Source organism: Lissotriton vulgaris, unplaced genomic scaffold, assembly GCF_964263255.1.
Source record: "Lissotriton vulgaris unplaced genomic scaffold, aLisVul1.2 SCAFFOLD_1009, whole genome shotgun sequence".
NCBI lineage: Eukaryota > Metazoa > Chordata > Amphibia > Caudata > Salamandridae > Lissotriton > Lissotriton vulgaris.
Genome location: NW_028251378.1, coordinates 137,894 through 153,161, shown reverse-complemented (window position 1 = coordinate 153,161; position 15,268 = coordinate 137,894). Strand labels below are relative to the sequence as shown.

Sequence of the window (15,268 nt, the reverse complement as noted above, 5' to 3'; positions counted from 1 at the left end):
CTGGGTGCTCGATTTGGAAAAATCGCTTGATTTGCTTGAGTGGTCCTATTTACTGGCATACTCCCACACTACGGCTTTGGCACCCAATTTTTCAAATACGTTGGGCTCCTATACATGCTTCTCCTATCCTGAGTAAAGACTGGGTCCTGACTGTCGGACCCTATTCGTATAGGTCGCTGCATCAGGCAGGGATGCCCCCTGTCGCCACTACTTTTCTCACTGACGATGAAGCCCTTGGCAACCCTCCTGCGGGCTGGTGGAACAAACTGGGGCCTTCCATTGGGAGATGGCACACACTCTGTATCCTTATGTGCAGATGATTTACTTATCTATCTATGGGACAATACTGCTACCCCTGCAGTGGTTGTGAATATCCTCCAGCACTTTGCTTCCATATCTGGCCTACATGTGATTCGGAGCAAATCGTTCTCATTCCTGTTTGACACTGCTGTGCCCGACTCCAATATCCTAGTGGACACAACTCAACTTACCAGGAAGCCTAATGTGTTTAGATATTTGGGAATTAAGTTCTATCATTCCTCACAAGATCTTTTTGAAGGTAACTTGGGCCGTTCTGTCACATCGCTGCACACCCAGATGGTCTTCTGGAAGTCGCTCCCACTATCCATGACGGGTTGTGTGGCGCTCCTTAAAATAGTGGTGCTTTCCTGTCTATTATATTATTTTGCAAACCTTTGAGGTCTTTTGAAGGAGTGATACGTGACTTCCTTTGAAACAAATCGCTCTGCAAGGGCTGCGCTGTCAAAACTATATTTGCCAACAAATCGCGATAGCTTTGCAGTACCCAATTTTGAGCACTATTTCTTAGTGGCGCAGCTACAGTGGGTGACACGCTGGCTAGCAACACTGCACCTATCAGATATGGCCTCGCTGCTACCGACTTGGAGCAATGCAACCTTATTTCAAGTTTTCATCCACGCGCCCGACCCCCTCATTACCAATGCCTCTGTTAATACAGGTAGCTCACCAATGTTGTAAGTGTTGCTTATACGTCACACGTCGCACTTTCCCATGCACCCCAGAGCTGGCACTATTGGGTACACCGCATGGTAATAGCTTTCCCACTAGAGCAGAGCTCATGGACTGGGAGGCTGCTGGGCTACCTTTATTGGGATGGCGCTCTCTCTCACCATATGACGGTTTTGATTGAAGAAAATTGGCTCCCATCGGGTCAATTTCTGCTACATGCTTCACTTATATGGACTTTGTTTCAAAGATGAGGGGAAATACCAAATCAACCACCTACTCACCTAAATATGCAATACCTGCATGCTCTAGGGCATGGGAAACAGGCTAGCCAATTCGCTGCATACTTTTGCAGCGCCTCCCCCTCACACAGCTACGCAACAAATGGGAAACTGATTTGAGTTGCCCATATACCGATAAAAGAATGGGAAGCTCTACTGGAAAGCCCTATCAGGATCCCACGCAATGATAGATTCCGGCTTTTGTTCTATTCAGGAGCACTCTGTCACAAATTTATCATCAAAACCGGGTGTGGTAGCCACAGTCCTTTTCAGACAGCACATTTTCCATTGAAATGACTACTAAATGTGCACAGGCATCACTTTTACTGGTTAAACTATATAGCGCACAAACTATAATGTCTTTTAAGGAATATTTGTCATTCGCACTTTACAAAGTAAAGTGTCTTGATTTGCTTCCATCACAATTTGGAATTAGAAAAAAAGTGCTTCATTTGTGATTTCGCGTTAATTTATTTTTAAATATTTATACAGTTCAATTATAGGTATTTCAATTGTGTTGTGTGTTCGAAGAAAACAACATCGTAAAGCCTTTCTTCTCATACCAACGCGATTTTTGGGTAACACCCTTTATCAGCCAGGCTAGCTTGAATCCAGTGGAAAAGCGAGCAAGGGACCCATGTCTGGGCATACCCTGCCAACTTAGGGCGAACAAAGCAAACACAAGGAGATGATGGACGGAGCGCTGAAGCTACTGAAAGATACCTGCCCTCCATGTCGGTATAAACAGTGGAAAGCTGGAAGGGCAATTGTTTATGTATAAAGATACACTCCCCTTGATTAAGTCCTATAACTAGAAAAGAAGCGATGCGTCCCCCATACAGATGTGAATGTGGATGGTAGTCTGGGGGACAGGTGAGTCTCTCGTAAGCAAACAGTATCGACATTGTAGCGTTGTAGACACTGGAGCACTTGTTTACCCTTGCACAAATCATTCAGACCCCTTTGTTCCAGGTCATAAGGGTGATGTCTGCAAATGGGTGGATATTAGTGTTTAGTGACATTGAGTAGTAATAGCAAAAATGAATGTATGTAAAGTGATACGGTACAAACTTAGAACAGTGAATCAGGAACTTCAAACATATGAAAAAATACTCATATTTCGCACCCGCCTCCCCCTCCCATACCTGGAAGACCTTTGCCAAGTAAAACCCAACCACACCAGAATTTTAAAAGACATTATCCCTCTAACCATTGGGTGGTAACAAATTGACATATGTGTGTATACCACATGGGAGGTGGCAGTGCCCCGACTGGTTCCCATTCCTGGTAGGAAAGGATAAAGAATTAAACACTTCTATCTATCTGGAAAACACTTTCTGAATGAGCACAAAGATAGTAATTTGTAAAGGTTCAGTGTTTGTGTGTCATCGTTCCTGCAATGAATCAGTAATAAACATGCCAAACTCTAGGACATCAACCAGCAGAAAAGAGATCAGCACTGGCACTGAAATTGGATGTCTGGTGGTGACATCACCAGGGAGATACACCGCTATGAGGGTCGTTCTTCGTAGTATTGTCAGCAAAAAGTCCACATCAGTTGGATTGTCAAACAGATGCAGTTTACCATTCACCTCCACTCTGAGACATGCTGGGTATTTCATGCCAAAACGAAGTCCCAAGTTGTGTAGGGTAGCCTTTACTCCAGTATCCTTGAGGCATGCCTCCTAGAACATCGCAGTAAAGTCCGGAAACAAGGAGATGGCCGATCCCTGCCAGTTTAATGGGCCTTTTTCTCTAGCCAGACGTAGGGCAGTGTCTTGTTCTTTGAAGTTCAACAATCTAGCAATGAGTGACCTCGGTGGGTATACCAGGTTTGGGCATGGACCAAGCAAGCGATTGACCTTCTCAAACATGAAGGTTGGCGTGATAGAGTATTTACCAATCATGTTCGTCAATAGTTGCTCAACAAACTGATCCAGGCGGCCAGTATTTGTGGATTCTGGTATTCCTAAGATACAGATATTATTCCACCTGCTCCTTGCCTCCAAAACCTCATTTCTCATTTTTCATTGCTGCTGTCTTTATGAGTCTTTCCAAACGATCCAATTTTTTACTGTTTGGGCCACTTCATCTGCCAGATTTGACACTCTCTCTTCAGCAGTGTCGAACCTATGCTCATTGCGGTCAAGATGCTCGCCCAGCTCATCTAATCTTTCATCTAAACTGTTGAATCGTCCATCTAGGGCTCGAAAGCCCAATCGAAGCTCCCTCATGATTGCCAGACAGCGAGGTATGCCCCGCATCTTATGTACCATACTCTCAGCCATCGCTTCATTCTGTGTAGCGCCAGGAGGCTTCAACGTATCAAAGGTTAATCAGCTCTGTTTAGGATCTCCTCAAACCATAGCCTGTGTGTAGCAGTGCGTGGAGTGGAAATCCGGTCCAAGCAACTACTCACAGCCCTCTGCTAGTAGTTTCCGCTGAGCTCAGTTATGCTGCAGCAGACAAGAGCACAGGCAGAAGACTAATGTGGTGCTTATAATGGTGTTAAAGGCAACCACTGCAAGGAGTTATGAGGTACCCACTAGTTCTCAGAGGAAAGACCCACAGCCGCCTGCCCTGGAGCAGTCCACAAGTAGGAGCAGGAGGGGGTGCAGAGCTGCCAATGGTCACACGCAAGTAGTTTATGGTGGGATAGAGTTCTTGCCTGTCCCAGCAGGTAGGAGCGGCCTCATCAGCCAGGGCACATGCAGGCTGGGCAACTGGGTCTGAGGTGTAGGTTCCTGTGGGTCAAGCTATGTTCATTATAAAATGCCTTGCCAGAGCTTATGCAGCCATGTCAGTGGTGACTGATGGGATCTCCAATGTGTTGCAGGATTGGTAGCTAACAAAGGTTGAGAGCCTCCAGCCCATGGGCCACACAGGGACCTTCATCCCCCATGCATCGGGCACTGAGGCAGCTGACCCGCAGGAGCTTCCGATGGGGCCAGGCGCTGGGCCGCAGCTGAAGATTAGGCCCTGGTCCCCGCAGCAGTAGGTGTGGTTCACAAGGTCTGAGCACAGGCCCAGTAATGTTCAAATGTCACCCAGTGCCGGTGAAGGTTGTCAGCAGATGCAGGAGAAGTATACAGTGTGTGCAGGGAGGAAGCAAGGCAAATAGTAGGCAGCGGCCCGGCCCAAAATTGCCCGATGGGTGGTTCCCCAGGCTCACACGTGGACCCCGCCACCTCTGGGTCTCCGGGAAGACCTCGGGCCGGCCTTCACTGGCTTCTGGGTGCTGTTCACCAGCGCATATCCCACTTGACTATTGCGTCAGGCTCGCATCTCCTCTCATTACAGCTGCGAGAACATCAGGTGGGTCGCCATCCCGGCACCGCAGAAGCAGGGCCTCAGGTGGGAGTCACTCCAGCAGCACAGGTCTACCCATTCGCAGTTGGTGGAATTAATCTGCGGGCCGGTGGGGTGAGGTGGGGTCACAATGTGTGGCACGGCAAATTGTCGCTTTATCGGAACACCCAGGCAGCGCAATGCAGTGCCTCTGAAACCACAGCGGCGTAGGTCTCCTGCGTCACCGCCGTGAAGCCAGATTAGAGCGAGGGCCCAGCCAATGCCCCAGATGACTCGGGTCGCCATCCGCAGTGTCCATGCTGCCCCTCCTCACATCAAGATGGTCCCAGGTACGGCGCCAGAATGTGCAGTTAACTGGCTATCCTGGATGGCAGCGTTTAGGTCGGTTTATGGCTAGGATGACGGGGATTCCGGCGGAGCCTCAACTTCGTGCAGCCATTACAGTCGGCGGTTTGGCCACGCCCTCCTTCTCTGCCTCTGTTAGTGGGGGCGCTTTTGTAGTTCTCCTGTGAGACAAGATGAAGGGAGACTGAGTGTTCAAGTAAATACAAGTCACACCCTGTTGTGACTTATGCATTGGTAGCCACAAAGCTCCAATTGTCAGACGGCTAACCACCTACTCCTCTCCTATGAAAATAGCCTTTGCCTTCTTTTGGTGGTGAATAGTGGCCAGGGATCTATCTGGAAATCTGGGCTGGCGGATGGCAGTGTCCTCGAGCCTCTTTTTTTGGGCAGGTGCGCAGGTCTGAGTTTTTCAACTTTTTTTGTGATCAATGTTCTGCAGCATAATGGTCTTAACGCCCGTTCAACGAGACCCAAGACTACTAGTGAGTACCTTTTTATATCCGCTCAAAACTTTTTGGACTTTAATTTCCAGAAATGTGTGTTTTGATAATGTTTTACTTTTGATACTCCTATGCTCTAATATACTCTATTATATAGTTCGCTGAAGCGTGTTTAAAATGTAAAAAAAATATTTACAATGATTCCTTGGTGTTGAATGTGTTCGGTTTCATTTTCCACAGACAGTGCTTCGAGTCTGGGACTGCTTGTTCTTCGAGGGATCCAAACTCCTCTTTCGAGTGGCCTTAACTTTAATCAAACGGCACCAGGCTTACATCTTGGAGGCAAAAAACTTTCCTGATGTCTGCGAAAAATTTAAAGTAATCACGAAGGGATCTTTTGTCACGGATTGTCACACGTTCATGCAGGTGAATTTATTTTTTATTTCATTGCCATGCGAGCGTTGTCCGATTTGTTGATTAATAATCAAAAATATTATTAAGGCAGCGGGCTTTTGCTTCTGGCCTGACCCCGAAATGCCATGCTTCTGTTGCGGTGTTGCCTATTAATGACTGTCCTTGCCAGCTAAAAGTCTTAGTACCGGGTAACAGGCATTTCCCAGAAGGCATGGCTGGTTATGAAAGTCCTAATTCAGCGTTCTCACATGATTACGGTCACCATTATTTTTATTGAAAATTTGTATATTTCTAAATGTAGTACAACCCCACATCTGCATGCTCACCACGCTGGTTGCATAGCTCCTGCTGCCTCAATTGTTAGTGTGTCTCACATTTCTGTCTCTTGTCCCATTGAATGATATTATGTTCCTTTTTTGAATAAGATTTTATAAAGTTGGTAAAAGAGGGTGCAAGCCCCTAAAATTGATTTAAGAAGTGTTTGTCATGCTCCCTGTTCATGAAGATTCACAACCGCAGCCTAACCCACTCTCTGCCTTTCCTGCAGCTCTCCCACTCTTAAAATGAACTTTCTCTGTTAACAAACCTCTTCACTTTAATCCCAGCCAGAATGACCTGTTTGAAAGAAATGAGTTTCATGTAATCATTGGCGCCTGTTGCCAAATTGAAGCCTGTTAAGCCTTTTTAGAAAGTCTCCAGTTTTCACTGCTTTACTAAAATGATCTACTTCGGTTCAGTTCGGTTCAGTTCAACTTCATTCGGATACAATAGTAGCCATAAAAGCACAGAATATAAATAGATCACAATGATTGAAAAGATAACAATTCCATGTACAAATATCCAAAATAGCTAGTGCACGAATATATATACGTCATAATGATTAAAAAAAGGTAAAATTCCATGTACATATATCCTAAGTGGCTATTGCAAGAACGATCATCATATTGATATATACAACTAATTGATCTGCTTCGACTGTGCTGCCTATGAGCAGATTCTTGAAAATGACTGAAACTTGCTGCATCGCAGAATTTCATTTGAATCCCCGGCTTTATTAAACACCTTGCTCTTCGGAGTTGCATACAGTTTTTTTCCAGCCTTTGCTGCATCTCTAGAGGAGCATCTACCATGGATGCTTGAATTTGTTTACCTAGGCCCAGAAAGATGTTATACGGATTCTTTAATTTGTTTGCCTAGGCCCAGAAAGATGTTATATGGATTCTTGAATTTGTTTACCTAGGCCCAGAAAGATGTTATACGGATTCTTGAATTTGTTTACCTAGGCCCAGAAAGATGTTATATGGATTCTTGAATTTGTTTACCTAGGCCCAAAAAGATGTTATATGGATTCTTGAATTTGTTTACCTAGGCCCAAAAAGATGTGATAAATTGCCAAAGGATGACAAGCCTCTATAGGTGGTAAGCAAACTGTTTTCCAACCGCCACTCAAAAAAACGACATGTTTCACACCAGACTTGCACGCAAGGGCATGTACCAGGCAAAGGAAAACACAGAAGATATTGAAAGGCATACCACATTTGTAGAAAAATAGAGTAAACCCTGTAAAATATAACACATGCACACCACATTATACAAAGAGCTTCAGTGAATACACAAGACGTAGAACACAGTATATGGTTTTATTCCTAGTATAATACATCGTCTATAATTCATCGCTACCAAACAGTTTTACTTCAAATCGAAGTGAAGCAAACTCCTAGGTTGATAGTTTGCATGACCAGAAAATTTGAATCTAGATTCAACTGACCCACCTTCATCAAGAGCCAATAATAATCCATAACTAACTCCTTAAGGATGCTCTCCATGACTCCATTAGCTGATGGAGGAGCAAAGTTACTGTTCTGCTCCTAAAAGCGAGGACTTCTATCAATCCTTTTGTCAGTCTCCACTTCTAAAAAAAAAAAAAAACTCCACAGACCTTCCACTCCTTTGTCGTCCATCAAATCACTCATACCAGCAACCTGCCTGAGCCTCCTAGATCTGCCATCTTGCATCACATCACAATTATAATTCTTACTTACTTAATAGTCTTTATTTCGATCACAAGATCATAAAAGATATACATTCCATTCTATACAAAATTTAAAAAGCATATTAAACAACATTAGTGATCAGCATAAAAACTAGAGTTAAAAATGTAACACAATTTTGGGACTGTCTCAAGACTTCAAGTTTCCTTACACATCATTTTTACAAGACGACATCGAGCGTACCACATGGAGGTTAAAAATTTAGATAGAGCAAAAACTACAGTGGGGGATAAGTTTGTCTTTAGGACTCTGTAAGCGGGTAGAAAGGTTCTGAATCCCAGATTCCTGAGCAAAGGGACTAGCCAATATTTCCTGCTCCTCTCATAGCCCCTGCAAAAGAAGACAACATGAACGTCATTCTCCTTTGGATGTCCACATGCAGGGCAAATTTCTGAAGAGGAGCGAGAAGACCAGGATGCTGTGAACGATGCTAGGGGAAGAGTTCCATATCTCCATTGGAGAAATCATTTCCTGATTAGTTGTGGACAAATGGCATCTAGGACGCTTTCGAGAGGAAACTTTTGTTTGTATGAACTTGTTGGACAGTGACCCCTCCCGTGCACCGTCCATGGCTCTAAGGAGCATGTGATCGTAATAAGCTCTCGCCAGTGCCTTTTTTGGGGTCTTTGGGCAGATGTTTAGTGGGTCTATCCATAGTTCAGAGAGTCCAATTGCCTCCAGCGTTCTCCTTATGTAGATCAGCCATGGCACTGTTTTGGCATTGGGTAACTCTAAGAATTCCTGCAACTCCGCTCTGTAGTTTGAAAGGTCTGGGCTACTCCATAGACGCCTCCAGAATGTCAAGGGCTTTAGGCCCAGCTCCTCCGTTATTGGTCGAATATCCAAGTCCAGTCTGAGCGGGAGTAATGGAGTACTCTGTGGAAGAGCAACAATCTGTCTCAGGAATTTATTTTCAGTTGTTAATAATTTGGACGATGGAATGTGCCCCTACAGCTCACCCCCATACGTGACACCACCCCGGGCTTGGACTTTATAGATGTGAATAATGGGGCTAAGTGGACGGAAGGGGGATTTATTCACCAGTCTCATAGTGCCACCCGCCAACTGTGCCAGTTTGATGTTCACTTTCGACTGGTGGGGTGACCACGTTAGGTGTTCATTAAGAGTGATCCCCAGGTATTCAATTGTGTACACCCGTTCCAAATGGACTGCTCCCAACCTTGGTGGGCCTCGATTATGCGGCTTCGGGTTGAGGATCATATATTTGGTCTTTTGTGGGTTGATTTCAAGTCCCCGATCTAAACAGAACTGTAAGAACCTGTCCAAGACACGTTGAATGCCCATAGGGGATTTGGACAGCAGCAGGGTGTCATCTGCAAACATGATTGCAGGCACCCTGCTGCCAGTCAGCTTGGGGCGTCAGTGTTGGGAATCCTGGTTAGGTGGTCAACTATCCCGTTCATAAAGAGGCAAAACAGGGTCGGTGCAAGCACGCAACCCTGTCTTACCCCTCTGCGAACGGGAAACCTTTCGGTTAAGTTGCCACCTCTGCCACACCTAACGCCGGCATAGTTGTTATGAGGCAATCTCATCAGGATAGCCAAAATATCTCCAGGGACATTCAACTCCTCCAAATCTTTCCATAATTTCACTCTTGGTACTAAATCAAAGGCGGCACGCAAGTCTACAAAGACTGTATACAGGGTGCCGCCCTCGATTATAGCTGTCCTCCAGTATAGGAGGTTCAGCCTAAAAATTTGGTCTGTTGTGGACACCCCCTGTCTGAATCCCGCCTGATAGGGAGTCAGAATGCCATCTCATCTACCCAGTCCTGTAGTCGATTCAGAACCAGTCTCCCAAAGAGTTTCTGGGATATGTCAATAAGACTGATTGGGCGGTAGTTGGCTGGGAGCAGAGGGGACCCCTTTTTGTAAATTGGGACCACCTCTGCGCCCAGCCAAGTATCCGGGACCTCCATACCCCCCAGGATGGCATTAAATATCAATGTGAGGTATGGGGCCCATATCCCTGGTTCTTGCTTGAATAAGTCCCCAGGTACCCCATCAAGACCGGGGGCTTTTCCGGCGGAAAGCCCAGCTATAGCCGCCCTCACCTCTTTTTCTGTGAAACGGTCGCCACATGTGCCTAGACCTGGCGTACTGTTTGAGATGTTGGGAGACCTTTCTTCTGCTGAATATAATGCCTTGAAATGGCTCTGCCGGGAAACATCCTTAACAACGATGTTTTAACCACGACTTACCTGAACAACGAAGGCAGAACAACTACTTTCCTAAACCACGACTTTTCTTGAACAACGAAGCCCGAACACCGAGGAAAGGAGAGTGACATAGCACGTCACTCCTCTCCGCCCCCCACCCCTCATCGACCCTTGGAATCATTCTTTTGGCAGTGCAGAGGACTGCCAAGGCATGACAATGCGTACACTTTGCCCCCTGGAACAATGCGTGGCACGTCACTCCTGTCCGCCCTCACCCCTTATCGACCATTCGAAATGGCTTTCGCAAACCAGCAACACCTAATTATCTGCCATGTATTAGAGTGAAAACGGGGGAGAAACACCCCTGCATAATTTAATGCAGAGTAAAACAAGACATACTACACGGCAAAGTATGGAATCAGATCGAAAAGAAAAAGTTATCGTTATGAAAAATAACCTTTGATCTACATTATTGCAAAAATCACATACTTATTTTGTGTAGAAAAGCGATTACATGTCATGCAGATTAAAGCGGTTAATAAACCAAAGCAACTTTGTAAAATTTGGTAGTTTTGCATCATAAGAAAGTCATAGATATATTAGTCAGTCGCTGTCTTTTTTACTCCAATACTCTTATGTGCTTGGTCCTCAATTTTTATTTGAAAGACACTCATTGTTTGTATATATAAAAAAAACAAGGTTCTCGGTTCTTAATCTACGATCTCAACTTTCAGTAAAATATTGACAAATCATTTTTTATGTTAGATGAAATGTAGCTCAAGAACAGTCGACATGCCACTAGATGGCGCATGTGAGTTACAAGTCAAATCTTAAATAATTCATTATGATAGCTGGAATATAACCGTTTTAACAATGATGTTGCGAGTATTGAAATGAAGGACAATATTCAAGCATGCATGAGAATAGATATCCACAAATGGGTTCATACAAAGTGCACAGAACTAAACCACATAGAACTGTAGGTCACTTGAATCTAGTTTGTATAAACTAATCATATTCGTGGTTTAGGAACTCGTTGTTATCAATGTCGTTGTTTGGCATTGCTCGTTGTTAAGCCTTCGTGGTTCAGGAATTTGTGGTTTAGGGAGTAGTTGTTCAATCATACAACCGGCTCTGCCATAGGCTGGGAGCTATATTAGGCTCGATTGCTGAGGATAAATCGTCTGTGCCATTAGAGACTAGGCGCCAGAATTTGCGCGAGTCTCGAGTGGTTAGTGACCTCGAGAGATTTCCCAGTATTCTTGGTCCCATTCGGTCCTCGCATCCACCAAGAGCTTTCTATAAGATCTTCTCCTGTCTTGGATTTCCTCCCTGCTATTGCCACTCTTGATGGCAAGTAGCAGTTTGGTCTTGGATTCCCTACAAGTAGCATTGTACCAGGTCGTCTAGGCTGGGGGTCCTGATCTTTTTCCCGACTTTGAGAACAGATCTAGCTCTAGGGTACTAATTAGCTCAGCATGTGTGTGAGCGAGCTTTTCTCTATTAGCTGGCCCTTCCGCCTCTTTCCCTATCTGGAAAGCCTTCTCCAAGTGCGGAATAATCCTTGCATATAGTTTGGGTAAACTGTCTCCCCTAGTGACCAATTTCTCCCACCTGACTTTCCTCCGGTTATTTTCTAGTAGGAGCCCTGACTTGTCATTATCCGTGCCAAGCGTAGTGGCTTCGTTCCCTGGTGAGATGTAGGAAAGTTCCAGGGCATTATGGTCACTATCCCTTCTCTCAATGATTTTGAAATCAACTACTTGTGGCCACATGGATAGTTTAACGAGAATATAATCTATTCTTGATTCTCTGCCAGTTTTATTGTAAGTACAGATACTAGGTGTGTCTGATTTACAGCGACCATTGCAGGCCCTTAATCCTTGGTTTAGGGTGAGGGCAGTGATCTGCAGGGCCAGGGGGGTCCAAGCTCTCGGGGGAGGTGCCACCGTCACAGGGACGAGCCAACGTAAGTCTTCCTCAAGAGAGGGGCCATCACGTAGACCTGATAGTGGTTCATACTGTGAATTTAAATCACCTTCCACCAGGCATGCAAGTTCCCAGGGAATACCGTCAAGGAACACAGAGAGTTGCTCTATGGTGCTGGATTCCTTAGACATTGGTACCGGCCTGGAATATGTGTTTACGACCACCAATTTCGAGGAATTTGGCCACTCTAATAGGACGGCCAAAATATCATCTGATTCTGTTTCCAGGCAAATAGCCTGGCAGCCTAAATCTGTTGCTATCCATGTCGCGAGTCCTCCCGATGGCCTTCCCCTCCCCCCCCCACTTAGCAGGTTTTAAAAAAAACTGCAAATCCCTGAAATAAGATTTCCTCACGCGCCCAGGTCTCCTGAAAAAGTAGAATGTTTTTAGAGCTAATAAAGGAGGCCCAGTCTGTAGAGTCAATTTTACTGGCTAATCCTGCGACGTTCCACAAAACCAGGGTTAAGGGGCATAGTTTGGTAGAGGATAGGCCCATGGTGGTGTTGTTATTAGCTTCCCTGATCTCCGGAGTAACCATCTGAATTGAGGGTGAATGAGCCGGGGCAGATCTTAGATTAGTACGGGTCGCACTTGGAGCCTCTGTGGAGGACTCCGAGGCTAGATTTAATTCCAATGGGTTTTGTGTCCCTGTGAGCAGAGTGGATAGTGAGAGTGGACTATTCCCCATCCCTTCTAATGCGGGCAGTTCACACCCCCCATTATCCATGCGTCAATCCACCATTTCCAAACTGCTATATCTGTTATAGACAGGGAGATGGGCTGGATAATGCATTCTGTGGGGCCCTGGGATACCTCTTGTAAATCCTCCCCCGCGGCCCCTCCTCCTGTAATAGTTTCCCAGCCTGCATCCTCCTCAAACGGTATAAAATGATCAGTGGGTCTTCCCCTGTAATTGAGAGGACCGCTTCTCTCCCTTCGCCCACTTCCCCATTCATCCAGTAAGTCTTGGTGATGCCCCCATCTTTGATCCTCCAAGTTATATGGACTTGATGGATAAAAGAATGAGAGAGGGAGGGGTTGGATATTACTGGCTTGGTCATCAGAGGCCCAGGCACAGATGTAGGCAGCAGTGCCCGGTTCTCTGAAAGTGACCAGAACACAGTCTCCCCTTACTGATTTTCTGGAGTATCCCACCCACGTAACCCGCCTAACCATAGAGATATTGCTGGTTATTCCTCTCGGAAGCGGTCTGTATGTGGATAACCAGCTAATAACTTTATGTGATGATGTTGTTTCTATTGTTGTAGGTTTTAATTCAGTAACCCCTGCCAAAACTAGCGTGTAAGGGGCAGCCTCTGGTGGGAGGTTGACAGGTTTTGGTTTACGGGTGTAGTTGGATTTCTCTCCCGTAAATGTTTGATCACCCTTGGATTTAGACTGGGTAGGAGCAGTGTCTTTGGGTGTGGGGGTAGTAGTCGGTAAAGCAGTTAGTGTTTGTGGCGTTGGTGGAGGTGCTTTGTTGGAATTTAGGTTAGTCGGGGGTAAAGATGTTTTAGCCGAAGTGGGCGGTGGATTATGGGAATCGGTGAGGGGTAAGTTATTCTTTGCAACTATGGATACGTTACCCTTTTTGGACTTTAGATCAGGGCCCCCTTTTGCTACTTTAGCTGCATTAAGATCAAGTTTCTTTGAGTCAGCTAGCTGCACAGTGGATTTTTCAATATTAAGTAGCCTGGTTTCAATTTTGATCAGTCGAGCTTCAAGGGGGCTCAATAGTGATCTAAGAAGTACACCAATATCCTCCAGTGTGATGTCATCACTGGAGTTATCAGCTGGAGTAGTGGTTGTGGCCATTGCTGGTACCTTTATAGTATGGGTTGTGGGGGTAGTTGTTATGCCCTGCTTTTCTGGGATAGGAACTGTAATACCTCCCTTTGCCCCTTTTCCCCTAGAAGTTTTAGATTTTGGGGATTTTGTCCTGTTAGCTTCTTTGTTGGGACCCCCCCTCTTTTTTTGTATAGCACCTTCCCTGGTCCCCCTATCTCTATCGAGGCTAGGCTTTTGATCGTTAACTACCACTATTTTTGGATCAAGCGGTAAGGGTAAAATTACCGGTGATGTATGTGGCAGTTGGGTGTTTGGGAGGGCCATTATACTCATGTCCTCAAATTCACTGGGAACCTCGATTGTTAAATCCGGGTCAGTGATATTTGGGTTAGGTAGATGAAGTGTTACCTGGTTAGTCTTTTCTTTTGTTATGAGTTCGGTCCTCCCCTCCGGAGTTCTAGCTTGAGCCATTGGCCCAATTGAAGATTTTCTGACCCAGTCTATTTCTTGGGAAATTCTTCTTTCCAAGACCTCAATTTCCTCAATTAACAGAGATCCGGCTTTAACAAAATAATTGTCAATGGGGCCCTTTGCAGCTCCTGCCGCGGCTAATGTAGATTTACTTCTGGTTTCTCTAGTACACATTGTTCCGTAGGAAGAGAGGACCAGATATGGCAATTGAAAAGGGGGAGCCCGGGCCGGGCTCTCACGTACTCGAACGGCCTCAAACTGCCCGCTCTTTGCCCGGTCTTCGCCCCGAGCTCCGTCCCGCGCGCGTCCCTCGTCGCGGTGTTGATTGGGCCGGTAAAGTACGAGGAGGCTGGGGGCGTGGCCGCCGGGGAAAGAGGCACCAGCTGTGTGAAATGGAGGATGCTGGTCCTCGCAGTCCCCCGGTAGGCTCCACGCACTGTACTCTCGCCAAGGGGCTCGACCTGGGCCGTCCTCTACTGGTAGCGCGTGTGCTCTCCGCCGACTGCGGAGCCGCTCACACCAGGGGAAAACAGCCTCAGCGAGGAGATGAGCGGCACCCGCGAAGCGGGTGTCGCGAAAGGTAGCGGACGAACTGGCAGCCTCAAAGTGCAGGCAGGCAGAAGTCTGTAGCTAACCACGTAGCAGAAGGTGATTTCCTGAATGAGGCACCAAACAGTTTTACTTCAAATCGAAGTGAAGCAAACTCCTAGGTTGATAGTTTGCATGACCAGAAAATTTGATTCTAGATTCAACTGACCCACCTTCATCAAGAGCCAATAATAATCCATAACTAACTCCTTAAGGATGCTCTCCATGACTCCATTAGCTGATGGAGGAGCAAAGTTACTGTTCTGCTCCTAAAAGCGAGGACTTCTATCAATCCTTTTGTCAGTCTCCACTTCTAAAAAAAAAAACTCCACAGACCTTCTACTCCTTTGTCGTCCATCAAATCACTCATACCAGCAACCTGCCTGAGCCTCCTAGATCTGCCATCTTGCATCACATCACAATTAT

The 15,268-nt window shown here is 45.9% G+C and overlaps 1 protein-coding gene across 2 annotated transcripts in view; it reads left to right on the top strand.

Annotated features, from left to right (window-relative positions):
• GRTP1 (growth hormone regulated TBC protein 1) overlaps positions 1-15,268 on the top strand; it is a 679,757-nt gene that overhangs the window by 558,774 nt on the left and 105,715 nt on the right. The window contains exons 7-8 of one of the 2 annotated variants that reach the window (XR_015305466.1): positions 5,603-7,016; positions 7,146-7,705. Coding sequence is in view for 1 of the 2 variants with exons in the window: in XM_086950791.1 (XP_086806917.1) it covers positions 5,603-5,788 (186 nt within the window). In the remaining variant the exon portion in view is untranslated. Of the gene's footprint in view, positions 1-5,602; positions 7,017-7,145; positions 7,706-15,268 lie in introns of those variants that run through there. The other variant, XM_086950791.1, reaches the window with a different exon arrangement.